Source organism: Anser cygnoides, unplaced genomic scaffold, assembly GCF_040182565.1.
Source record: "Anser cygnoides isolate HZ-2024a breed goose unplaced genomic scaffold, Taihu_goose_T2T_genome scaffold_52_1, whole genome shotgun sequence".
Taxonomy (NCBI): domain Eukaryota; kingdom Metazoa; phylum Chordata; class Aves; order Anseriformes; family Anatidae; genus Anser; species Anser cygnoides.
Window position 1 is genome coordinate 121,135 of NW_027103075.1, and position 26,539 is coordinate 147,673.

The 26,539-nt window shown below is 53.5% G+C and overlaps 1 protein-coding gene across 5 annotated transcripts; it reads right to left on the reverse strand.

Annotated features, from left to right (window-relative positions):
- Positions 1 to 1,322: 1,322 nt before the first annotated feature.
- On the reverse strand, positions 1,323 to 26,513 carry LOC136789503 (DNA repair nuclease/redox regulator APEX1-like). 5 transcript variants are annotated; one of them, XR_010828226.1, is made up of 6 exons: positions 26,316 to 26,513; positions 21,191 to 21,339; positions 19,691 to 19,883; positions 5,627 to 5,670; positions 3,704 to 4,529; positions 1,323 to 1,914 (listed from the first exon to the last, which is right to left on the reverse strand). XR_010828226.1 is itself a non-coding variant. In XM_066989552.1 (5 exons), exons 1-5 carry the CDS (start codon positions 26,356 to 26,358, stop codon positions 4,059 to 4,061), a joined length of 861 nt encoding a protein of 286 aa, XP_066845653.1. In that variant the 5' UTR covers positions 26,359 to 26,513; the 3' UTR covers positions 1,541 to 4,058. The 5 variants fall into 5 exon arrangements, 3 of the variants coding, with proteins under 3 accessions (XP_066845653.1, XP_066845651.1, XP_066845652.1); XR_010828225.1 differs by having other exon boundaries at positions 1,541 to 2,602; positions 3,491 to 4,529; XM_066989552.1 differs by having other exon boundaries at positions 1,541 to 4,529; positions 19,691 to 19,844.
- Between the last annotated feature and the right edge of the window lie 26 nt (positions 26,514 to 26,539).

The following is a 26,539-nucleotide window of genomic DNA, read 5'->3' on the forward strand; positions in this document are numbered from 1 at the left end:
ATAGGGGGCCAGGAGGTCTACAGGGGGCCAGGAGGCCCTATAGGGTCTATAGGGTCGGCAGGACCCCGTACAGCCTCCCAAGTCTCCCTATAACGACCCCATAAAGACCTCGATGACCCTATAAAGACCCCCGATGACCCCATAACGACCCCACGACCCCGTAATGACCACCACGACCCCATAAAGACCCTGATGACCCTATAAAGATCCCAATGACCCCATAACGACCTCGATGACCCTATATAGACCCCCATGACCCCATAAAGACCCCCAGGACCCCATAAAGACCCTGATGACCCCATAATGACCTCGATGACCCGATAAAGACCCCCGATGACCCCATAAAGACCTCAGTGACCCCGTAAAGACCCCAATGACCCTATAAAGACCCCGATGACCCCATAAAGACCCCAATGACCCCATTTAGGGCGGATTTAGGGCCAAGAGGAGCTTTATGGGACCCCCACGACCCGTAACAACCCCCGCGACCCCATAAGGAGCCCGATGACCCCGTAAGGAACACGTCGACCTCATTTTGACGATTTATGGGGTCGTTATAGGACAAACTTATGGGGTCCTTATAGGATGACCTTATAGGGTCATTACGGGACGACCTTACGGGGTCGTTACAGGACGACCTTATAGGGCCGTTACAGGACAACTTACGGGGTCGTTACGGGATGAAATAACGGGGTCGTTATGGGATGAACTAATGGGGTCGTTATGGGATGATTTATGGGATCGTTATAGGACAACCTTATAGGGTCGTTTTGGGGTGATTTTTGGGGTCGTTATAGGACGACCTTATAGGGTCATTATGGGATGACCTTATAGGGCCGTTATGGGATGAATTTATGGGGTCGTTATAGGACGACCTTATAGGATCATTTTGGGACGAGTTATGGGGTTGTTACAGGACAACCTTATAGGACCACTATAGGACATCTTATGGGGTTGTTATAGGACGAGCTTACGGGATCGTTACAGGATGGCCTTATAGGGTCATTACGGGACGACCTTACGGGATCGTTACAGGACGACCTTACGGGGCCGTTACAGGACAACTTACGGGGTCGTTACGGGACCAACCTGCAGGATCGTTACAGGACGACCCCATAGGGCCGTTATAGGGCCGTTATAGGGCCAGGCAGAGCCCCACGGGGCAGCGGTCGCTCCCCATCACCCCGTTGCGGATCTTGCTGTCGCACAGCGCCCGGCCAGGCGCCGCGACACCGTGCAGCAGCGGGTACGGGGCCACCCCGTAACCGCCCCGACGACCCCGTAACGACCACCAAGACCCCATAAAGACCAGGGCGACCCCATTAAGAACACGTTGAGCTCGTTTATGGGGATTTGGGGGGATTTGGGGGGATTTGGGGGGATTTGGGGCAAACGGGTTCACATTGAACCCAACCCAAGGGCCAAACCCAATGGGAGCAGCTTATGGGGTCGTTATGGGGTGAGTTACGGGGTCGTTATGGGATGAACTAATGGGGTCGTTATGGGATGATCTTACGGGGTCGTTATGGGATGAAATAACGGGGTCGTTATGGGATGATCTTACGGGGTCGTTATGGGATGAACTAATGGGGTCGTTATGGGATGATCTTACGGGGTCGTTATGGGATGAAATAACGGGGTCGTTATGGGATGAACTAATGGGGTCGTTATGGGATGATTTATGGGATCGTTATAGGACAACCTTATAGGGTCGTTTTGGGGTGATTTTTGGGGTCGTTATAGGACGACCTTATAGGGTCATTATGGGAAAACCTTATAGGGTCGTTCTGGGGTGATTTTGGGGGTCGTTATAGGATGACCTTATAGGGTCGTTCTGGGGTGATTTTGGGGGTCGTTATAGGATGACCTTATAGGGTCATTTTCGGACGAGTTATGGGGTCGTTACAGGATGACCTTATAGGGTCATTACGGGACGACCTTACGGGATCGCTACAGGACAACCTTATAGGGCCGTTATAGGACATCTTACGGGGTCGTTACAGGACCAACTTGTAGGATCGTTACAGGACGACCCCATAGGGCTGTTATAGGACAACTTACGGGGTCGTTACGGGACCAACCTGCAGGATCGTTACAGGACGACCCCATAGGGCCGTTATAGGGCCAGGTAGAGCACCACGGGGCAGTGGTCGCTCCCCATCACCCCGTTGCGGATCTTGCTGTCGCACAGCGCCCGGCCAGGCGCCGCGACACCACGCAGCAGCGGGTACGGGGCCACCCCGTAACCGCCCCGACGACCCCGTAACGACCACCAAGACCCCATAAAGACCAGGGCGACCCCATTAAGAACACGTTGAGCTCGTTTATGGGGATTTGGGGGGGATTTGGGGGGATTTGGGGCAAACGGGTTTACACTGAACCCAACCCAAGGGCCAAACCCAATGGGAGCAGCTTATGGGGTCGTTATGGGGTGAGTTACGGGGTCGTTATGGGATGAACTAATGGGGTCGTTATGGGATGATCTTACGGGGTCGTTATGGGATGAAATAACGGGGTCGTTATGGGACGAACTAATGGGGTCGTTATGGGATTAACTAATGGGGTCGTTATGGGATGATTTATGGGATCGTTATAGGACAACCTTCTAGGGTCGTTTTGGGGGTGATTTTTGGGGTCGTTATAGGACGACCTTATAGGGTCATTATGGGATGACCTTATAGGGTTGTTCTGGGGTGATTTTGGGGGTCGTTATAGGACGACCTTATAGGGTCATTTTCGGACGAGTTATGGGGTCGTTACAGGATGACCTTATAGGGTCATTTTAGGACATCTTATGGGGTCGTTATAGGACGAGCTTACGGGATCGTTACAGGATGGCCTTATAGGGTCGTTTTGGGACCAGTTACGGGGTCGTTACAGGATGACCTTATAGGGTCATTACGGGACGACCTTACGGGATCGTTACAGGACGACCTTACAGGACCGTTATAGGGCATCTTACGGGGTCGTTACAGGACCAACCTGCAGGATCGTTACAGGGCGCCACTATAGGGCCGTTATAGGGCCGTTATAGGGCCAGGTAGAGCACCACGGGGCAGTGGTCGCTCCCCATCACCTTGTTGCGGATCTTGCTGTCGCACAGCGCCCGGCCAGGCGCCGCGACACCGCGCAGCAGCGGGTACGGGGCCACCCCATAACCGCCCCGACGACCCCGTAACGACCACCAAGACCCCATAAAGACCAGGGCGACCCCATTAAGAACACGTTGAGCTCGTTTATGGGGATTTGGGGGGGATTTGGGGGGATTTGGGGCAAACGGGTTCACATTGAACCCAACTCAAGACCCAAACCCAATGGGAGCAGCTTATGGGGTCGTTATGGGGTGAGTTACGGGGTCGTTATGGGATGAACTAATGGGGTCGTTATGGGATGATCTTACGGGGTCGTTATGGGATGAAATAACGGGGTCGTTATGGGATGATCTTATGGGGTCGTTATGGGATGATTTATGGGATCGTTACAGGACAACCTTATAGGGTCGTTTTGGGGTGATTTTTGGGGTCGTTATAGGACGACCTTATAGGGTCATTATGGGATGACCTTATAGGGTCGTTCTGGGGTGATTTTGGGGGTCATTATGGGATGACCTTATAGGGTCGTTCTGGGGTGATTTTGGGGGTCGTTATAGGACGACCTTATAGGAGTCATTTTCGGACGAGTTATGGGGTCGTTACAGGATGACCTTATAGGGTCATTTTAGGACATCTTATGGGGTCGTTATAGGACGAGCTTACGGGATCGTTACAGGATGGCCTTATAGGGTCATTACGGGACGACCTTACGGGATCGCTACAGGACGACCTTATAGGGCCGTTATAGGACATCTTACGGGGTCGTTATAGGACCAACTTGTAGGATCGTTACAGGATGACCCCATAGGGCCGTTATAGGGCATCTTACAGGGTCATTATAGGACCAACTTGTAGGATCGTTACAGGACGACCTTACGGGGCCGTTACAGGACAACTTACGGGGTCGTTACGGGACCAACTTGCAGGATCGTTACAGGGCGCCACTATAGGGCCGTTATAGGGCCGTTATAGGGCCAGGTAGAGCACCACGGGGCAGTGGTCGCTCCCCATCACCTTGTTGCGGATCTTGCTGTCGCACAGCGCCCCGGCCAGGCGCCGCGACACCACGCAGTAGTCGAGGCGCCAGCCCACGTTGCGGCTCCGCGCGCCCCCCAGGTAGGTCCAGAAGGTGTAGGCGTGCGGCACGGCCGGGTACAGGTGCCGGAAGGTGTCGATGAAGCCGGCCTCGAGCAGCGCCCCGAAGCCGTCCCGCTCCTCCTGGGTGAAGCCCGGCGAGCGGCGGTTGGCCCGCGGGTGCCGCAGGTCGATCTCGGCGTGGGCCACGTTGAGGTCGCCGCAGACGGCCACGGGCTTGCGGGCGTCCAGGCGGGTGAGGTAGGAGCGGAAGGCGCGGTCCCAGCGCTGCCGGTACGCCAGGCGGGCCAGGCCCCGGCCCGAGTTGGGCACGTAGGCGGCCACCACGAAGAGGGACGGGAACTCGGCCGTCACTACCCGGCCCTCGGCGTCGTGCTCGGGGTCACCTGCGGGAGGGGGGGCAGGCTGAGAGCGGTGGCCACCGGGGGTCCACGGGTGGCTACGAAAGGTTTTTGAGGTCAATGGTGGCCAACAGAGGGTTTTGGGGTCAATGGCGGCAATTGAAGGGTTTTGGGGTCTACTGGTGGAAACTGAAGGGTTTTGGGGTCAATGGTGGCAACCAAAAGGTTTTGGGGTCAACGGGGCAACCGGGGCTCTACTGGCGGCAACCAAAGGGTTTTGGGGTCTACTGGTGGGAACTGAAGGGTTGTGGGGTCAATGGGGCAACCAGGGCTCTACTGGTGGCCACCAAAGGGCTTTGGGGTCAATGGGGCTATCAGGGCTCTACTGGTGGCCACCAAAGGATTTTGGGGTCAACTGGGCAACCAGGAGGTCTACTGGTGGCAACCGAAGGGTTTTGGGGTCAATGGTGGTGACTGAAGGGTTGTGGGGTCAATGGGGCAACCAGGGGTCTACTGGTGGCCACCAAAGGGTTTTGGGGTCTACTGGTGGAAACTGAAGGGTTTTGGGGTCAATGGTGGTACTTTGGGGTCAACTGGTGGCCACCAAAGGGTTGTGGGGTCAATGGGGCAACCAGGGGTCTACTGGTGGCCACCAAAGGGTTTCGGGGTCAACATGGCAACCAAGGGTCTACTGGTGTCCACCAGAGGGTTTTGGGGTCAATGGGGCAACCAACGGGAAAGTGGTGGCCACCAAGGGTCTATGGGTGGCCACCAAAGGGTTTTGGGGTCAACTGATCACAACCGAAGGGTTTTGGGGTCAATGGCGGTGACTGAAAGGTTTTGGGGTCAACGGGGCAACCAGGGGTCTGCTGGTGGCCACCAAAGGATTCTGGGGTCAACTGATCGCAACCGAAGGGTTTTGGGGTCAATGGTGGTGACCGAAGGGTTTTGGGGTCAACGGGGCAACCAGGGGTCTACTGGTGGCCACCAAAGGGTTCTAGGGTCTCCTGGTGGAAACTGAAGGGTTTTGGGGTCAATGGTGGCCACCAGGGGTCTACTGGTGGCAACCAAAGGGTTTGGGGAACTCTTTTGGAGGACCTCGGCCGTCACCACCCGGCCCTCGGCGTCGTGCTCGGGGTCACCTGCGGGGGGACGGCGGGGGGGGGGGACACAGGGGGAGAGTGGTGGCCACCGAGGGTCTACAGGTGGCCAGCAGGGGCAAGTTGTGGCCACCGAGGGTCTACAGAAAGGGTTTTGGGATCAGTGATGGCCACCAAAGCGTTTTGGGGTCAATGGCGGCAATTGAAGGGTTTTGGGGTCTGCTGGTGGAAACCGAAGGGTTTTGGGGTCAACGGGCAACCAGGGGTCTACTGGTGGCCACCAAAGGGTTTTGGGGTCAGTGGGGCAACCAAAGGTCTGCTGGTGGCCACTAAAGGATTCTGGGGTCAATGGTGGCCACCAAGGGTCTACAGAAAGGGTTTTGGGGTCAGTGGTGGCCACCAAAGGGTTTTGGGGTCAACTGGTGGAAACTGAAGGGGTTTGGGGTCTACTGGTGGCAGCTGAGGGGTCAACCAGTGGCAACTGGGGTCTACTGGGATGAGGTTACGGGGTCAGGGGGTCCCTTGGTGGTCCTGGGTGGATTTTGGGTCACTTTAGGTCTAATTTGGGGCAATTTGGGTCCAGTTATGAAGGTTCTAGGTCCTTTAAGGTGGGTTTTGAAGCCCGGGGAGCTATTTGGGGTCCCGGGGTGGGGTTTTGGGGTCCCTTGAGATGTAATTATGGGGTCGGAGGGGTCCCCTGCTGATCCTGGGGTAGATTTTGGGTCACTTTAGCTCCAATTTGGGTCCATTTATGAAGGTTCTAGGTCCGTCAAGGTAGGTTCTGAAGCCCGGGGACCTATTTGGGGTCCCAGGGTTGGGTTTTGGGGTCCTTTGAGACGTAATTATGGGATCGGGGGGGTCCCTTGGTTGTCCTGGGGTAGATTTCGGGTCACTTTCGCTCCAATTTGGGTCCATTTATGAAGGTTCTAGGTCCTTCAAGGTATCTTCTGAAGCCCGGGGAGCTATTTGGGGTCCCGGGGTGGGGTTTTGGGGTCCCTTGAGACGTAATTATGGGATCGGGGGGGTCACCTGGTGTTCCTAGTGTAGATTTTGGGTCACTTTAGCTCTAATTTTGGGTAATTTGGGTCCAGTTATGAAGGTTCTAAGTCCATCAAGGTATCTTCTGAAGCCCGGGGAGCTATTTGGGGTTACGGGGTCGGGTTTTGGGGTCCCCTACAAAATAGTTATGGGGTTGGGGGGTCCCTTGGTGATCCTAGGGTGGATTTTGGGTCACTTTAGCTCTAATTTGGGGCAATTTGGGTCCAGTTATGAAGGTTCTAGGTCCTTCAAGGTAGCTTCTGAAGCCCGGGGAGCTATTTGGGGTTACGGGGTCAGGTTTTGGGGTCCTTTGGGACGTAGTTATGGGGTCAGGGGGGTCACCTGGTGGTTTTGGGGTAGATTTTGGGTCACTTTAGCACCAATTTGGGTCACTTTAGCTCCAATTTGGGTCCATTTTTGAAGGTTCTAGGTCCTTCAAGGTAGGTTCTGAAGCCCGGGGAGCTATTTGGGGTTACGGGATCGGGTTTTGGGGTCCCTTGAGACGTAGTTATGGGGTCGGGGGGTCACCTGGTGGTTTTGGGGTGAATTTTGGGTTACTTTAGTTCTAATTTGGGGCAATTTGGGTCCAGTTATGAAGGTTCTAGGTCCTTCAACGTAGCTTCTGAAGCCCGGGGAGCTATTTGGGGTTACGGGGTCAGGTTTTGGGGTCCTTTGGAACGTAGTTATGGGGTCAGGGGGGTCACCTGGTGGTTTTGGGGTAGATTTTGGGTCACTTTAGCACCAATTTGGGTCCAGTTGTGAAGGTTCTAGGTCCTCCAAGGTAGATTCTGAAGCCTGGGGAGCTATTTGGGGTTACGGGGTGGGGCTTTGGGGTCCCTTGAGACGTAATTATGGGATCGGGGGGGTCCCTTGGTTGTCCTGGGGTAGATTTCGGGTCACTTTCGCTCCAATTTGGGTCCATTTATGAAGGTTCTAGGTCCTCCAAGGTATCTTCTGAAGCCCGGGGAGCTATTTGGGGTTACGGGGTCGGGATTTGGGGTCCCCTACAAGATAGTTATGGGGTCGGGGGGGTCCCTTGGTTGTCCTGGGGTGGATTTGGGGTCACTTCAGTTCTAATTTGGGTCACTTTCACTCCAATTTGGGCTCAATTATGAAGGTTCTAGGTCCTTTAAGGTGGGTTTTGATGCCCGGGGAGATATTTGGGGTTACGAGGTGGGGTTTTGGGGTCCCTTGAGACGTAATTATGGGATCGTGGGGGTCCCTTGGTGATCCTGGGGTAGATTTTGGGTCACTTTAGCACCGATTTGGGTCACTTTAGCTCCAATTTGGGTCCATTTATGAAGGTTCTAGGTCCTTCAAGGTGGGTTTTGAAGCCTGGGGAGATATTTGGGGTTATGGGATCGGGATTTGGGGTCCCTTGAGACGTAATTATGGGATTGGGGGGGGTCCCCTGGTGTTCCTAGGGTAGATTTTGGGTCACTTTAGCTCTAATTTGGGGAAATTTGGGTCCAGTTATGAAGGTTCTAGGTCCGTCAAGGTAGCTTCTGAAGCCCGGGGAGCTATTTGGGGTTACGGGGTTGGGTTTTGGGGTCCCCTACAAGATAGTTATGGGGTCGGGGGGGTCCCTTGGTGATCCTGGGGAATATTTTGGGTCACTTTAGCACCAATTTGGGTCACTTTAGCTCGAATTTGGGTCCATTTATGAAGGTTCTAGGTCCTTCAAGGTAGCTTCTGAAGCCCGGGGAGCTATTTGGGGTCCCGGGGTGGGGTTTTGGGGTCCCTTGAGACGTAATTATGGGATTGGGGGGGTCACCTGGTGTTCCTAGGGTGGATTTTGGGTCACTTTAGTTCTAATTTGGGGCAATTTGGGTCCATTTATGAAAGTTCTAGGTCCTCCAAGGTAGCTTCTGAATCCCGGGGAACTATTTGGGGTTACGGGGTCGGGTTTTGGGGTCCCTTGAGACATAATTATGGGGTCGGGGGGGGTCCCTTGGTTGCCCCGGGGTATATTTTGGGTCACTTTAGCTCCAATTTGGGTCCAGTTATAAAGGTTCTAGGTCCTCCAAGGTAGCTTCTGAAGCCCGAGGAGCTATTTGGGGTTACGGGGTCAGTGTTTGGGGTCCCTTGGGACGTAATTATGGGATCGGGGGGGTCCCCTGGTGATCCTGGGGTAGATTTTGGGTCACTTTAGCACCAATTTGGGTCACTTTAGCTCCAATTTGGGTCCAGTTATGAAGGTTCTAGGTCCTTCAAGGTGGGTTTCGAAGCCTGGGGAGATATTTGGGGTTACGGGATCGGGATTTGGGGTCCCTTGAGACGTAATTATGGGATTGGGGGGGGTCATCTGGTGTTCCTAGGGTGGATTTTGGGTCACTTTAGCTCTAATTTGGGGCAATTTGGGTCCAGTTATGAAGGTTCTAGGACCATCAAGGTAGCTTCTGAAGCCCAGGGAGCTATTTGGGGTTATGGAGTGAGGTTTTGGGGTCCCCTACAAGATAGTTATGGGGTCGGGGGGGTCCCTTCCTTGTCCCGGGGTATATTTTGGGTCACTTTAGCTTGAATTTGGGTCCAGTTATAAAGGTTCTAGGTCCTTCAAGGTAGCTTCTGAAGCCCGAGGAGCTATTTGGGGTTACGGGGTCAGTGTTTGGGGTCCCTTGGGACGTAATTATGGGATCGGGGGGGTCCCCTGGTGATCCTGGGGTAGATTTTGGGTCACTTTAGCACCAATTTGGGTCACTTTAGCTCCAATTTGGGTCCAGTTATAAAGGTTCTAGGTCCTTCAAGGTAGCTTCTGAAGCCCGAGGAGCTATTTGGGGTTACGGGGTCAGTGTTTGGGGTCCCTTGGGACGTAATTATGGGATCGGGGGGGTCCCCTGGTGATCCTGGGGTAGATTTTGGGTCACTTTAGCACCAATTTGGGTCACTTTAGCTCCAATTTGGATCCAGTTATGAAGGTTCTAGGTCCTTCAAGGTGGGTTTTGAAGCCTGGGGAGATATTTGGGTTTATGGGATCGGGATTTGGGGTCCCTTGAGACGTAATTATGGGATTGGGGGGGGTCACCTGGTGTTCCTAGGGTGGATTTTGGGTCACTTTAGCTCTAATTTGGGGCAATTTGGGTCCAGTTATGAAGGTTCTAGGTCCATCAAGGTAGCTTCTGAAGCCCGGGGAGCTATTTGGGGTCCCGGGGTGGGGTTTTGGGGTCCCCTACAAGATAGTTATGGGTTCAGGGGGGTCCCTTGGTGGTCCTGAGGTAGATTTTGGGTCACTTTAGCACCAATTTGGGTCACTTTAGCTCCAATTTGGGTCCAGTTATGAAGGTTCTAGGTCCTTCAAGGTAGGTTCTGAAGCCCGGGGAGCTATTTGGGGTTATGGGGTGGGGTTTTGGGGTCCTTTGGGATGTAGTTATGGGATTGGGGGGTCACCTGGTGGTTTTGGGGTGAATTTTGGGTCACTTTAGTTCTAATTTGGGGCAATTTGGGTCCAGTTATGAAGGTTCTAGGTCCGTCAAGGTAGCTTCTGAAGCCTGGGGAGCTATTTGGGGTCCCGTGGTCAGGTTTTGGGGTCCCCTACAAGATAGTTATGGGGTCAGGGGGGTCCCTTGGTTGTCCTGAGGTAGATTTTGGGTCACTTTAGCAACAATTTGGGTCACTTTAGCTCCAATTTAGGTCCATTTATGAAGGTTCTAGGTCCTTCAACGTAGGTTCTGAAGCCTCGGGAGCTATTTGGGGTTACAGGGTGGGGTTTTGGGGTCCCCTACAAGATGGTTATGGGGCCAGGGGGGTCCCTTCCTTGTCCCAGGGTGGATTTTGAGTCACTTTAGCTCCAGTTTGGGTCCAATTATGAAGGTTCTAGGTCCTTCAAGGTAGGTTCTGAAGCCCGGGGAGCTATTTGGGGTCCCGGGGTGGGGTTTTGGGGTCCTTTGAGACGTAATTATGGGATCGGGAGGGTCCCTTGGTGATCCTGGGGTAGATTTTGGGTCACTTTAGCTCCAATTTGGGTCCATTTATGAAGGTTTTAGGTCCTCCAAGGTAGCTCCTGAAGCCTGGGGAGCTATTTGGGGTTACGGGGTCAGGTTTTGGGGTCCTTTGGGACGTAGTTATGGGATCACAGGGGTCACCTGGTGGTTTTGGGGTAGATTTTGGGTCACTTTAGCACCAATTTGGGTCACTTTAGCTCCAATTTGGGTCCATTTATGAAGGTTCTAGGTCCTTCAAGGTAGCTTCTGAAGCCCGGGGAGCTATTTGGGGTTACAGGGTGGGGTTTTGGGGTCGCTTGAGACGTAATTATGGGATTGGGGGGGTCACCTGGTGTTCCTAGGGTGGATTTTGGGTCACTTTAGTTCTAATTTGGGGCAATTTGGGTCCATTTATGAAAGTTCTAGGTCCTCCAAGGTAGCTTCTGAATCCCGGGGAACTATTTGGGGTTACGGGGTCGGGTTTTGGGGTCCCTTGAGACATAATTATGGGGTCGGGGGGGGTCCCTTGGTTGCCCCGGGGTATATTTTGGGTCACTTTAGCTCCAATTTGGGTCCAGTTATAAAGGTTCTAGGTCCTCCAAGGTAGCTTCTGAAGCCCGAGGAGCTATTTGGGGTTACGGGGTCAGTGTTTGGGGTCCCTTGGGACGTAATTATGGGATCGGGGGGGTCCCCTGGTGATCCTGGGGTAGATTTTGGGTCACTTTAGCACCAATTTGGGTCACTTTAGCTCCAATTTGGGTCCAGTTATGAAGGTTCTAGGTCCTTCAAGGTAGCTTCTGAAGCCCGGGGAGCTATTTGGGGTTATGGGGTGGGGTTTTGGGGTCCTTTGGGATGTAGTTATGGGATTGGGGGGTCACCTGGTGGTTTTGGGGTGAATTTTGGGTCACTTTAGTTCTAATTTGGGGCAATTTGGGTCCAGTTATGAAGGTTCTAGGTCCGTCAAGGTAGCTTCTGAAGCCTGGGGAGCTATTTGGGGTCCCGTGGTCAGGTTTTGGGGTCCCCTACAAGACAGTTATGGGGTCAGGGGGGTCCCTTGGTTGTCCTGAGGTAGATTTTGGGTCACTTTAGCAACAATTTGGGTCACTTTAGCTCCAATTTAGGTCCATTTATGAAGGTTCTAGGTCCTTCAACGTAGGTTCTGAAGCCTCGGGAGCTATTTGGGGTTACAGGGTGGGGTTTTGGGGTCCCCTACAAGATGGTTATGGGGCCAGGGGGGTCCCTTCCTTGTCCCAGGGTGGATTTTGAGTCACTTTAGCTCCAGTTTGGGTCCAATTATGAAGGTTCTAGGTCCTTCAAGGTAGGTTCTGAAGCCCGGGGAGCTATTTGGGGTCCCGGGGTGGGGTTTTGGGGTCCTTTGAGACGTAATTATGGGATCGGGAGGGTCCCTTGGTGATCCTGGGGTAGATTTTGGGTCACTTTAGCTCCAATTTGGGTCCATTTATGAAGGTTTTAGGTCCTCCAAGGTAGCTCCTGAAGCCTGGGGAGCTATTTGGGGTTACGGGGTCAGGTTTTGGGGTCCTTTGGGACGTAGTTATGGGATCACGGGGGTCACCTGGTGGTTTTGGGGTAGATTTTGGGTCACTTTAGCACCAATTTGGGTCACTTTAGCTTGAATTTGGGTCCATTTATGAAGGTTCTAGGTCCTTCAAGGTAGCTTCTGAAGCCCGGGGAGCTATTTGGGGTTACAGGGTGGGGTTTTGGGGTCGCTTGAGACGTAATTATGGGATTGGGGGGGTCACCTGGTGTTCCTAGGGTGGATTTTGGGTCACTTTAGTTCTAATTTGGGGCAATTTGGGTCCATTTATGAAAGTTCTAGGTCCTCCAAGGTAGCTTCTGAATCCCGGGGAACTATTTGGGGTTACGGGGTCGGGTTTTGGGGTCCCTTGAGACATAATTATGGGGTCGGGGGGGGTCCCTTGGTTGCCCCGGGGTATATTTTGGGTCACTTTAGCTCCAATTTGGGTCCAGTTATAAAGGTTCTAGGTCCTCCAAGGTAGCTTCTGAAGCCCGAGGAGCTATTTGGGGTTACGGGGTCAGTGTTTGGGGTCCCTTGGGACGTAATTATGGGATCGGGGGGGTCCCCTGGTGATCCTGGGGTAGATTTTGGGTCACTTTAGCACCAATTTGGGTCACTTTAGCTCCAATTTGGGTCCAGTTATGAAGGTTCTAGGTCCTTCAAGGTAGCTTCTGAAGCCCGGGGAGCTATTTGGGGTTATGGGGTGGGGTTTTGGGGTCCTTTGGGATGTAGTTATGGGATTGGGGGGTCACCTGGTGGTTTTGGGGTGAATTTTGGGTCACTTTAGTTCTAATTTGGGGCAATTTGGGTCCAGTTATGAAGGTTCTAGGTCCGTCAAGGTAGCTTCTGAAGCCTGGGGAGCTATTTGGGGTCCCGTGGTCAGGTTTTGGGGTCCCCTACAAGATAGTTATGGGGTCAGGGGGGTCCCTTGGTTGTCCTGAGGTAGATTTTGGGTCACTTTAGCAACAATTTGGGTCACTTTAGCTCCAATTTAGGTCCATTTATGAAGGTTCTAGGTCCTTCAACGTAGGTTCTGAAGCCTCGGGAGCTATTTGGGGTTACAGGGTGGGGTTTTGGGGTCCCCTACAAGATGGTTATGGGGCCAGGGGGGTCCCTTCCTTGTCCCAGGGTGGATTTTGAGTCACTTTAGCTCCAGTTTGGGTCCAATTATGAAGGTTCTAGGTCCTTCAAGGTAGGTTCTGAAGCCCGGGGAGCTATTTGGGGTCCCGGGGTGGGGTTTTGGGGTCCTTTGAGACGTAATTATGGGATCGGGAGGGTCCCTTGGTGATCCTGGGGTAGATTTTGGGTCACTTTAGCTCCAATTTGGGTCCATTTATGAAGGTTTTAGGTCCTCCAAGGTAGCTCCTGAAGCCTGGGGAGCTATTTGGGGTTACGGGGTCAGGTTTTGGGGTCCTTTGGGACGTAGTTATGGGATCACAGGGGTCACCTGGTGGTTTTGGGGTAGATTTTGGGTCACTTTAGCACCAATTTGGGTCACTTTAGCTCCAATTTGGGTCCAGTTATGAAGGTTCTAGGTCCTTCAAGGTAGCTTCTGAAGCCCGGGGAGCTATTTGGGGTTACGGGGTGGGGTTTTGGGGTCCTTTGGGACGTAGTTATGGGGTCAGGGGGGTCACCTGGTGGTTTTGGGGTAGATTTTGGGTCACTTTAGCTCTAATTTGGGTCCATTTATGAAGGTTCTAGGTCCATCAAGGTAGCTTCTGAAGCCCGGGGAGGTATTTGGGGTTACGGGGTGGGGTTTTGGGGTCCCCTACAAGATAGTTATGGGGTCAGGGGGGTCCCTTGGTGGTCCTGAGGTAGATTTTGGGTCACTTTAGCTCCAATTTGGGTAACTTTAGCTCCAATTTGGGCTCAATTATGAAGGTTCTAGGTCCGTCAAGATGGGTTTTGAAGCCTGGGGAGCTATTTGGGGTTACAGGGTGGGGTTTTGGGGTCCCCTACAAGATAGTTATGGGGTCGGGGGGGTCCCCTGCTGATCCTGGGGTAGATTTTGGGTCACTTTAGCACCAATTTGGGTCACTTTAGCTCTACTTTGGGTCACTTTATGAAGGTTCTAGGTCCTTCAAGATAGGTTCTGAAGCATGAGAAGATATTTGGGGTTATGGGGTGAGGTTTTGGGGTCCCGTACAAGATAGTTATGGGGTCAGGGGGGTCCCTTGCTGATCCTGGGGTAGATTTTGGGTCACTTTAGCTCCAATTTGGGTCACTTTAGCTCCAATTTGGGTCCAGTTATGAAGGTTCTAGGTCCGTCAAGGTAGCTTCTGAAGCCCGGGGAGCTATTTGGGGTTACGGGATCGGGTTTTGGGGTCCTTTGAGACGTAATTATGGGATCGGGGGGGTCCCTTGGTTGTCCTGGGGTAGATTTTGGGTCACTTTCGCTCCAATTTGGGTCACTTTAGCTCCAATTTGGGTCCATTTATGAAGGTTCTAGGTCCTTCAAGGTGGGTTTTGAAGCCTGGGGAGATATTTGGGGTTATGGGATCGGGATTTGGGGTCCCTTGAGACGTAATTATGGGATCGGGGGGGTCACCTGGTGTTCCTAGTGTAGATTTTGGGTCACTTTAGCTCTAATTTTGGGTAATTTGGGTCCAGTTATGAAGGTTCTAAGTCCATCAAGGTAGCTTCTGAAGCCCAGGGAGCTATTTGGGGTTACGGGGTTGGGTTTTGGGGTCCCCTACAAAATAGTTATGGGGTTGGGGGGTCCCTTGGTGATCCTGGGGTGGATTTTGGGTCACTTTAGCTCTAATTTTGGGTAATTTGGGCCCATTTATGAAGGTTCTAGGTCCATCAAGGTAGCTTCTGAAGCCCGGGGAGCTATTTGGGGTTACGGGGTCGGGTTTTGGGGTCCTTTGGGACGTAGTTATGGGATCACGGGGGTCACCTGGTGGTTTTGGGGTAGATTTTGGGTCACTTTAGCACCAATTTGGGTCCAGTTGTGAAGGTTCTAGGTCCTCCAAGGTAGATTCTGAAGCCTGGGGAGCTATTTGGGGTCCTGGGGTGGGGTTTTGGGGTCCCTTGAGACGTAATTATGGGATCGGGGGGGTCCCTTGGTTGTCCTGGGGTAGATTTCGGGTCACTTTCGCTCCAATTTGGGTCCATTTATGAAGGTTCTAGATCCTCCAAGGTATCTTCTGAAGCCCGGGGAGCTATTTGGGGTTACGGGGTCGGGATTTGGGGTCCCCTACAAGATAGTTATGGGGTCAGGGGGGTCCCTTGGTGGTCCTGGGGTGGATTTGGGGTCACTTCAGTTCTAATTTGGGTCACTTTCACTCCAATTTGGGCTCAATTATGAAGGTTCTAGGTCCTTTAAGGTGGGTTTTGATGCCCGGGGAGATATTTGGGGTTACGAGGTGGGGTTTTGGGGTCCCTTGAGACGTAATTATGGGATCGTGGGGGTCCCTTGGTGATCCTGGGGTAGATTTTGGGTCACTTTAGCACCAATTTGGGTCACTTTAGCTCCAATTTGGGTCCATTTATGAAGGTTCTAGGTCCTTCAAGGTGGGTTTTGAAGCCTGGGGAGATATTTGGGGTTATGGGATCGGGATTTGGGGTCCCTTGAGACGTAATTATGGGATTGGGGGGGGTCACCTGGTGTTCCTAGGGTGGATTTTGGGTCACTTTAGCTCTAATTTGGGGCAATTTGGGTCCAGTTATGAAGGTTCTAGGTCCTTCAAGGTAGCTTCTGAAGCCCGGGGAGCTATTTGGGGTTACGGGGTCAGTGTTTGGGGTCCCTTGAGACGTAATTATGGGATCGGGGGGGTCCCCTGGTGATCCTGGGGTAGATTTTGGGTCACTTTAGCACCAATTTGGGTCACTTTAGCTCCAATTTGGATCCAGTTATGAAGGTTCTAGGTCCTTCAAGGTGGGTTTCGAAGCCTGGGGAGATATTTGGGGTTACGGGATCGGGATTTGGGGTCCCTTGAGACGTAATTATGGGATTGGGGAGGGTCATTTGGTGTTCCTAGGGTGGATTTTGGGTCACTTTAGCTCTAATTTGGGGCAATTTGTGTCCAGTTATGAAGGTTCTAGGTTCTTCAAGGTAGCTTCTGAAGCCCGGGGAGCTATTTGGGGTTACAGGGTTGGGTTTTGGGGTCCCCTACAAGATAGTTATGGGGTCAGGGGGTCCCTTCCTTGTCCCAGGGTAGATTTTGGGTCAGTTTAGCTCCAATTTGGGTCCAGTTATGAAGGTTCTAGGTACTCCAAGGTAGCTTCTGAAGCCCGGGGAGCTATTTGGGGTCCCGGGGTGGGGTTTTGGGGTCCTTTGGGACGTAATTATGGGATCGGGGGGGTCCCCTGGTGTTCCTAGTGTGGATTTTGGGTCACTTTAGCTCTAATTTTGGGTAATTTGGGTCCAGTTATGAAGGTTCTAGGTCCATCAAGGTAGCTTCTGAAGCCTGGGGAGCTATTTGGGGTTACAGGGTGGGGTTTTGGGGACCCCTACAAGATAGTTATGGGGTCAGGGGGGTCCCTTGGTGGTCCTGAGGTAGATTTTGGGTCACTTTAGCTCCAATTTGGGTCACTTTAGCTCCAATTTGGGCTCAATTATGAAGGTTCTAGGTCCGTCAAGGTAGGTTCCGAAACCCGGGGAGCTATTTGGGGTCCCGGGGTGGGGTTTTGGGGTCCCTTGACACGTAATTATGGGATCGGGGGGGTCCCCTGGTGTTCCTAGTGTGGATTTTGGGTCACTTTAGCTCTAATTTTGGGTAATTTGTGTCCAGTTATGAAGGTTCTAGGACCATCAAGGTAGCTTCTGAAGCCCGGGCAGCTATTTGGGGTTACGGGGTCAGGTTTTGGGGTCCCCTACAAGATAGTTATGGGGTCGGGGGGGTCCCCTGCTGATCCTGGGGTAGATTTTGGGTCACTTTAGCACCAATTTGGGTCACTTTAGCTCTACTTTGGGTCACTTTATGAAGGTTCTAGGTCCTTCAAGATAGGTTCTGAAGCATGAGAAGATATTTGGGGTTATGGGGTGAGGTTTTGGGGTCCCGTACAAGATAGTTATGGGGTCAGGGGGGTCCCTTGCTGATCCTGGGGTAGATTTTGGGTCACTTTAGCTCCAATTTGGGTCACTTTAGCTCCAATTTGGGTCCAGTTATGAAGGTTCTAGGTCCGTCAAGGTAGCTTCTGAAGCCCGGGGAGCTATTTGGGGTTACGGGATCGGGTTTTGGGGTCCTTTGAGACGTAATTATGGGATCGGGGCGGTCCCTTGGTTGTCCTGGGGTAGATTTTGGGTCACTTTCGCTCCAATTTGGGTCACTTTAGCTCCAATTTGGGTCCATTTATGAAGGTTCTAGGTCCTTCAAGGTGGGTTTTGAAGCCTGGGGAGATATTTGGGGTTATGGGATCGGGATTTGGGGTCCCTTGAGACGTAATTATGGGATCGGGGGGGTCCCCTGGTGTTCCTAGTGTAGATTTTGGGTCACTTTAGCTCTAATTTTGGGTAATTTGGGTCCAGTTATGAAGGTTCTAAGTCCATCAAGGTAGCTTCTGAAGCCCAGGGAGCTATTTGGGGTTACGGGGTCGGGTTTTGGGGTCCCCTACAAAATAGTTATGGGGTTGGGGGGTCCCTTGGTGATCCTGGGGTGGATTTTGGGTCACTTTAGCTCTAATTTTGGGTAATTTGGGCCCATTTATGAAGGTTCTAGGTCCATCAAGGTAGCTTCTGAAGCCCGGGGAGCTATTTGGGGTTACGGGGTCGGGTTTTGGGGTCCTTTGGGACGTAGTTATGGGATCACGGGGGTCACCTGGTGGTTTTGGGGTAGATTTTGGGTCACTTTAGCACCAATTTGGGTCACTTTAGCTCCAATTTGGGTCCAGTTATGAAGGTTCTAGGTCCTTCAAGGTAGCTTCTGAAGCCCGGGGAGCTATTTGGGGTTACAGGGTGGGGTTTTGGGGTCGCTTGAGACGTAATTATGGGATTGGGGGGGTCACCTGGTGTTCCTAGGGTGGATTTTGGGTCACTTTAGTTCTAATTTGGGGCAATTTGGGTCCATTTATGAAAGTTCTAGGTCCGTTAAGGTAGCTTCTGAATCCCGGGGAACTATTTGGGGTTACGGGGTCGGGTTTTGGGGTCCCTTGAGACATAATTATGGGGTCGGGGGGGGTCCCTTGGTTGCCCCGGGGTATATTTTGGGTCACTTTAGCTCCAATTTGGGTCTAGTTATAAAGGTTCTAGGTCTTCCAAGGTAGCTTCTGAAGCCCGAGGAGCTATTTGGGGTTACGGGGTCAGTGTTTGGGGTCCCTTGGGACGTAATTATGGGATCGGGGGGGTCCCCTGGTGATCCTGGGGTAGATTTTGGGTCACTTTAGCACCAATTTGGGTCACTTTAGTTCCAATTTGGGTCCAGTTATGAAGGTTCTAGGTCCTTCAAGGTGCGTTTCGAAGCCTGGGGAGATATTTGGGGTTACGGGATCGGGATTTGGGGTCCCTTGAGACGTAATTATGGGATTGGGGGGGGTCATCTGGTGTTCCTAGGGTGGATTTTGGGTCACTTTAGCTCTAATTTGGGGCAATTTGGGTCCAGTTATGAAGGTTCTAGGTCCTTCAAGGTAGCTTCTGAAGCCCGGGGAGCTATTTGGTGTTACGGGGTCAGGTTTTGGGGTCCTTTGGGATGTAGTTATGGGGTCAGGGGGGTCACCTGGTGGTTTTGGGGTAGATTTTGGGTCACTTTAGCACCAATTTGGGTCACTTTAGCTCCAATTTGAGTCCATTTATGAAGGTTCTAGGTCCTTCAAGGTAGCTTCTGAAGCCCGGGGAGCTATTTGGGGTTACGGGATCGGGTTTTGGGGTCCCTTGAGACGTAGTTATGGGGTTGGGGGGTCACCTGGTGGTTTTGGGGTGAATTTTGGGTTACTTTAGTTCTAATTTGGGGCAATTTGGGTCCAGTTATGAAGGTTCTAGGTCCGTCAAGGTAGGTTCTGAAGCCCGGGGAGCTATTTGGGGTTACGGGGTGGGGTTTTGGGGTCCCCTACAAGATAGTTATGGGGTCGGGGGGTCCCTTGCTGATCCTGGGGTATATTTTGGGTCACTTTAGCACCAATTTGGGTCACTTTAGCTCCAATTTGGGCTCAATTATCAAGGTTCTAGGTCCGTCAAGGTAGCTTCTGAAGCCTGGGGAGCTATTTGGGGTTACAGGGTGGGGTTTTGGGGACCCCTACAAGATAGTTATGGGGTCGGGGGGGTCCCTTGGTGGTCCTGAGGTAGATTTTGGGTCACTTTAGCTCCAATTTGGGTCACTTTAGCTCCAATTTGGGCTCAATTATGAAGGTTCTAGGTTCGTCAAGGTAGCTTCTGAAGCCCAGGGAGCTATTTGGGGTTACGGGGTGGGGTTTTGGGGTCCCCTACAAGAAAATTATGGGTCAGGGTGGTCCCTTCCTTGTCCCAGTGTATATTTTGGGTCACTTTAGCTCCAATTTGGGCCCATTTATGAAGGTTCTAGGTCCTTCAAGGTGGGTTTTGAAGCCCGGGGAGCTATTTTGGGTCCCGGGGTGGGGTTTTGGGGTCCCGGGGTGGGGTTTTGGGGTCGGGGTTTTTTTGGGGGGGGGGTCTCACCGATGCCGTAGGTGACGCTGAGGGGCTCGTGGCGGGCCAGCAGCCCGACGCCGCTGTAGCCCGGGCGCCCCTCGGGGCTGGCCCAGAACTGGTGGGGGAGCCCCGGGAGCGCCCGCACCTCGGGGGGCACCTCGGGGGCCGCGCACTTGGTCTCCTGCAGGCACAGCACGTCCGGGGCCTCCTCCTGCACCCACTGACGCGCCCCCAAAAAAAAACCCCAAAAAAAACCCCATAAATACGCCCCGGGAAATTAAAAACGCAGGAACATGCCCCGAAAATACGGAAATCCACCCCCAGTCCCCAGAAATCGCCCCCGGCCCCAGAAATGCCCCCCAAATCCCAGAAATGCCCCAAATCCCAGAAATCCCCCAAATCCCAGAAATCCACAAAGCCCTATAAATCCCTCCCAAATCCCCCAAATCCCATAAATCGCCCCAAATCCCAGAAATGCCCCAAATCCCATAAATCCCCCGAAAACCCAAATCCCCAAAACCCTATAAATCCTCCCTAAATCCCTCAAATCCCATAAATCCACCCCCAATCCCAGAAATCCCCCAAATCCCAGAAATCCCCCAAAGACCCAAATCCCCAAAACCCTATAAATCCCCCCCAAATCCCCCAAATCCCATGAATCCACCCCGAATCCCCAGAAATCACCCCCAATCCCAGAAATGCCCCAAATCCCATAAATCCCCCGAAAACCCAAATCCCCAAAACCCTATAAATCCCTCCCAAATCCCCCAAATCCCATAAATCCCCCAAATCCACTCCAAATCCCATAAATCCCCCCAAATCCACCCCGAATCCCAGAAATCCCCCCCAAACCCGAATCCCCAAAACCCTAGAAATCCCCCCCAAATCCCTCAATCCCATAAATCCCCCAAATCCCCCAAACCCCCCAAAACCCTCAAACCCCTCAAATCCCCCCAACCCCCAAACCCACAAAATTCCCCCAAATCCCCCAAATTCCCCCCAAATTTCCCCAAACCCCCTCACCCCCCAAAACCCCATAATTTCCCCCAAATCCCCTAAATCCCTTAAACCCCCCCCAAAACCCCCAAACCCCCTAAATTCCCCCGAACCCCCAAAAGCCCCCGAAACCCCAACCCCCCAAAACCCTATAAACCCCCCCAACCCCAAAAAACCCATAATTTCCCCCAAAACCCCATAAATCCCCCAAACCCCCTAAACCCCCCCAAAACCCCCTAAATCCCCCAAACCCCCTAAATCCCTTAAATCCCCCAAAATCCCCCCAAATCCCCCAACCCCCCAAAACCCCATAATTTCCCCCCCAAACCCCAAAAACCCCATAAATTACCCCAAACCCCAAAAACCCCCTAATTTCCCCCAAAACCCCATAAATCCCCCAAATCCCCCCAAAACCCCCCCAAAACCCCCAACCCCCCAACCCCCCCCTCACCCCCCCAACCCCCCCGACCCCCCCAACCCCCCCAACCCCCCGATTTGCCCAAAATCCCCCGAATTCGCCCCAAACCGTACCTGGAGGCCGCCCTTGCGCAGCCAGCCCCGCAGGCCGCCCACGTTCCAGGAGGCGACGCGCAGGGACGCGGCCGCGCCCCCCGGGGCCACCTCGCGCGCGGGGGGGTCCTCGTAGGGACACGGCTCCGCGGGGGGGCGCTTGGCGGGCGCTGGGGGGGAACTGGGCTTACTGGGATATACTGGGAGGGACTGGGAGGGACTGGGAGGGGACTGGGAGGGACTGGGAGGGACTGGGGGGCACTGGGAGGGGGTTTGGGGGGGTTATGGGGGGGGTTTGGGGGGGATTTGGGGGGTTTTGGGGTACTACGATGTACTGGGAGGTGACTGGGATATACTGGGAGGAGACTGGAGTATACTGGGATATACTGGGAGGCGACTGGGATATACTGGGAGGGGACTGGGAAGGACCGGGAAGGGGTTTGGGGGGGATTTGGGGGGGTTTTGGGGTACTGGGAGGGGACTGGGAGGGACTGGGAGATACTGGGAGGGGACTGGGAAGGACTGGGAGATACTGGGGTATACTGGGATATACTGGGAGGGCACTGGGAGGGCACTGGGGGGCACTGGGGGGGACTGGGGGGGACTGGGAGGCTGTTTGGGGGGGATTTGGGGGGGGTTTCGGGGGGCTTTTGGGGGGTTTTGGGGTACTGGGATGTACTGGGAGGGAACTGGGGGATACTGGGATATACTGGGAGGGCACTGGGATGGACTGGGAGGGGCTGGGATGTACTGGGAGGGGACTGGCAGGGACTGGGGGGCACTGGGAGGGGGTTTGGGGGGGTTATGGGGGGGGTTTGGGGGGGATTTGGGGGGGTTTTGGGGGACTAGGATGTACAGGGAGGTGACTGGGATATACTGGGAGGAGACTGGAGTATACTGGGATATACTGGGAGGCGACTGGGATATACTGGGAGGAGACTGGAGTATACTGGGATATACTGGGAGGCGACTGGGATATACTGGGAGGGGACTGGGAAGGACCGGGAAGGGGTTTGGGGGGGATTTGGGGGGGTTTTGGGGTACTGGGAGGGACTGGGAGATACTGGGAGGGGACTGGGAAGGACTGGGATATACTGGGCTATACTGGGATATACTGGGAGGGCACTGGGAGGGCATTGGGGGGCACTGGGGGGGGGGACTGGGAGGGGGTTTGGGGGGGATTTGGGGGGGGGTTCGGGGGGGTTTTGGGGGGTTTTGGGGTACTGGGATGTACTGGGAGGGAACTGGGGGATACTGGGATATACTGGGAGGGCACTGGCAGGGACTGGGAGGGGACTGGGAGGGACCGGGAGGGCACTGGGGGGGACTGGGAGGGGGTTTGGGGTGGGTTTCAGGGGGGTTTGGGGGGGTTTGGGGTACTGGGAGGGGACTGGGAGAGACTGGGAGGAGACTGGGGGTTACTCGGAGGGAACTGGGATATACTGGGAGGGACTGGGAGGGGGTTTGGGGGGGTTTTAGGGGGAATTGGGGGGTTTTGGGGTACTTGGAAGGGACCGGGAGGTGACTGGGATATACTGGGAGGAGACTGGGGGATACTGGGATATACTGGGAGGGGACTGGGATGTACTGGGATGTACTGGGAGGCAACTGGGAGGGACTCAGAGGGGGTTATAGGGGGATTTGGGGGGGGTCGGGGGGGGTTCGGGGGGCTTTTCGGGGGTTTTGGGGTACTGGGAGTGGACTGGGAGGAGACTGGGGGATACTGGGGTATACTGGGAGGGAACTGGGAGGGACTGGGATGTACTGGGAGGCACTGGGAGGAGACTGGGGGATACTGGGAGGGAACTGGGATGTACTGGGATACACTGGGAGGGGACTGGGAAGGACTGGGAAGGGGTTTGGGGGGGGTTTGGGGGGTTTTGGGGTACTGGGATGTACTGGGAGGGAACTGGGGGATACTGGGATATACTGGGAGGGAACTGGAGGGACCGGGAGGGCACTGGGGGGGACTGGGAGGGGGTTTGGGGGGGATTTGGGGGGTCTAGGGGGGTTTTGGTGGTACTGGGATGTACTGGGAAGGAACTGGGGGATACTGGGATATACTGGGAGGGAACTGGGATGTACTGGGAGGGAACTGGGAGGGACTGGGGGAGGTTTGGGGGGGGGTTTAGGGGGGGATTTAAAGGGGTTTGGGGGGCTTTGGGGGGGGGTTTGGGGTACTGGGAGGGGACTGGGAGGGACTGGGAGATACTGGGAGGGGACTGGGAAGGACTGGGATATACTGGGGTATACTGGGAGGGACTGGGAGGGACTGGGGGGCACTGGGGGGCACTGGGAGGAGCCCCCTCCCCGTGCCCCGTACTGGTCCTTACTGGTCCCCTTAACCCTTACTGGTCTGTACTGGTCTGTACTGGTCCGCACTGACCCGTACTGGTCTAAACTGGTCCCTACTGGTCCATACTGGTGCCCTCCCCCTCCAGCCGTTTGCACAGGCCCAGAGCGGCCCCTACTGGTTTATACTGGTCCATACTGGTCTATACCAGCCCATACTGGCCTGTACTGGTCCATACTGGTCTATTTATACTGGTCTATACTGGTTTATACTGGCCTATACCGGTCTATACTGGTTTATACTGGTCTCTACTGGTCCATACAGGCCCCTACTGATCTATACTGGCCCATACTGGTCTCTACTGGTGTACTTACACTGGTCTATACTGGCTTATACTGGTCTGTACTGCTCTATACTGGTTTATACTGGTCTATACCCGTCCCCACCACCCTGTACCAGTCCATACTGGTCCGTACTGGTTTATACTGGTCTACTTATACTGGTTTATACTGGTCTATACTGGTTTATACTGGTTTCTACTGGTCCATACCAGCTCCTACTGATCTATACTGGCCCATACTAGTCTATACTGGTCTACTTATACTGGTCTACTCTGGCTTATACTGGTCTATACCGGTCTATACTGGTTTATACTGGTCCCAACCGGCCCATACCGGCCCAGAACGGTCCCAACTGGTCTATACTGGTGTATAGTGGTCTACTTATAGTGGTCTATACTGGTTTATACTGGTCTATGCCGGTCTATACTGGTTTATACCGGTCCCAACCGCCCCGTACCCGTCCATACTGGTCCCAACTGGTCTATACTGGTTTATGCTGGTCTATACTGGTTTATACTGGTCTATACTGGTCTGTACTGGTTTATACTGCTTAATACCGGTCCCAACCAGCCCGTACCGGCCCATAAGGGTCCCAACTGATCTATACTGGTCTATACTGGTTTATACTGGTCTATACTGGTTTATACTGGTCCCAACCGGCCCATACCGGTGCATAAGGGTCCCAACTGGTCTATACTGGTTTATACTGGTCTATACCGGTCTGTACTCATTTATACTGGTTTATACTGGCCCAAACTGCCCCGTACCTGTCCATACTGGTCCCTACTGGTCTATACTGGTCTACACTGGTCTACTTATACTGGTCTATACTGGTTTATACTGGTTCATACCCGTCCGAACCGGCCCGTACCGGCCCACAAGGGTCCCAACTGGCCTATACTGGTCTATACTGGTCTATTTATACTGGTCTACACTGGTTTATGCTGGTCTATACCGGTCTATACTGGTTTATACTGGTTTATACCGGTCCGAACCGGCCCGTACCAGCCCATAAGGGTCCCAACTGGTCTATACTGGCCTACACTGGTCTACTTATACTGGTCTCTACTGGTTTGTACTGGTCTATGCCAGTCTATACTCGTTTATACCGGTTTATACCGCCCTGTACCCGTCCATACTGGTCCCAACTGGTCTATAGTGGTCTACACTGGTCTATTTATACTGGTCTATACTGGTTTATACTGGTCTATACCGGTCTATACTCGTTTATACTGGTTTATACCGGTCCCAACCGCCCCGTACCCGTCCATACTGGTCCCAACTGGTCTATACTGGTCTATTTATACTGGTCTATACTGGTTTATACTGGTCTATACCGGTCTATACTCGTTTATACTGGTTTATACCGGTCCCAACCGCCCCGTACCCGTCCATACTGGTCCCAACTGGTCTATACTGGTCTACACTGGTCTATTTATACTGGCCTATACTGGTTTATACTGGTCTATACTGGTCTATACTGGTTCATACCGGTCCCAACCGCCCCGTACCCGTCCATACTGGTCCCAACTGGTCTATACTGGTCTACACTGGTCTATTTATACTGGTCTATACTGGTTTGTACTGGTTTATACTGGTCCCAACCGGTCTATACTGGTTTATACTGGTTTATACCGGTCCCAACCGCCCCGTACCCGTCCATACTGGTCCCAACTGGTCTATACTGGCCTACACTGGTCTGTTTATACTGGTCTAAACTGGTTTATACTGGTTTATACTGGTCCCAGCCGGTCTAAACTGGTTTATAGTGGTTTATACCGATCCCAACCGGCCCGTACCAGCCCATAAGGGTCCCAACTGGTCTATACTGGCCTACACTGGTCTACTTATACTGGTCTCTACTGGTTTGTACTGGTCTATGCCAGTCTATACTGGTTTATACCGGTCCAAACCGCCCTGTACCCGTCCATACTGGTCCCAAGTGGTCTATAGTGGTCTACACTGGTCTATTTATACTGGTCTATACTGGTTTGTACTGGTCTATGCCAGTCTATAGTGGTTTATATTGGTTTATAGCGGTCCCAACCGCCCCGTACCCGTCCATACTGGTCCCAACTGGTCTATACTGGTCTACACTGGTCTATTTATACTGGTCTATACTGGTCTATACTGGTCTATACCGGTCCCAACCGCCCTGTACCCGTCCATACTGGTCCCAACTGGTCTATACTGGTCTACACTGGTCTATTTATACTGGTCTATACTGGTTTATACTGGTCTATACCGGTCTATACTCGTTTATACTGGTTTATACCGGTCCCAACCGCCCCGTACCCGTCCATACTGGTCCCAACTGGTCTATACTGGTCTACACTGGTCTATTCATACTGGTCTATACTGGTTTATACTGGTCTATACCGGTCTATACCGGTTTATACTGGTTCACACCGCTCCCAACCGGCCCGTTCCAGCCCACAGGGGTCCCAACTGGTCTACACTGGCCCATACCGGCCCGTACTGGTCCGTACTGGTTTATACTGGTGCCACTCACCCTCCTTGTCGCCGCCGTTCTCCTTCCGGCCTCGCTTCGGCATGGCGCCGCCTGGCCCCGCCCCTCCCCCGGCCCCCTCCGCCAATCAGCGCCCGCCGCGGGGGCCGCCCCGGAGCCAATCAGCGGCGGCGGCGGCGGCGCGGCCGGGCCCGGGCTCTCCGCGTGCGGCGCGCGGGGCGGAAGCGGAAGCGGGGAGCGGGAGCGGAAGTGACGCCGGGCGGAGG

Excerpts from the sequence above, each read along its gene's own strand:
- LOC136789503 (XM_066989551.1), bottom strand. The coding sequence starts at position 26,358 with ATGCCGAAGCGAGGCCGGAAGGAGAACGGCGGCGACAAGGAGG. Across the intron at positions 21,340-26,315 it reads GAACGGCGGCGACAAGGAGG|CGCCCGCCAAGCGCCCCCCC; the intron begins GTGAGTGGCACC and ends GTTCCCCCCCAG. Across the intron at positions 19,884-21,190 it reads TGCGCAAGGGCGGCCTCCAG|TGGGTGCAGGAGGAGGCCCC; the intron begins GTACGGTTTGGG and ends GGGGCGCGTCAG.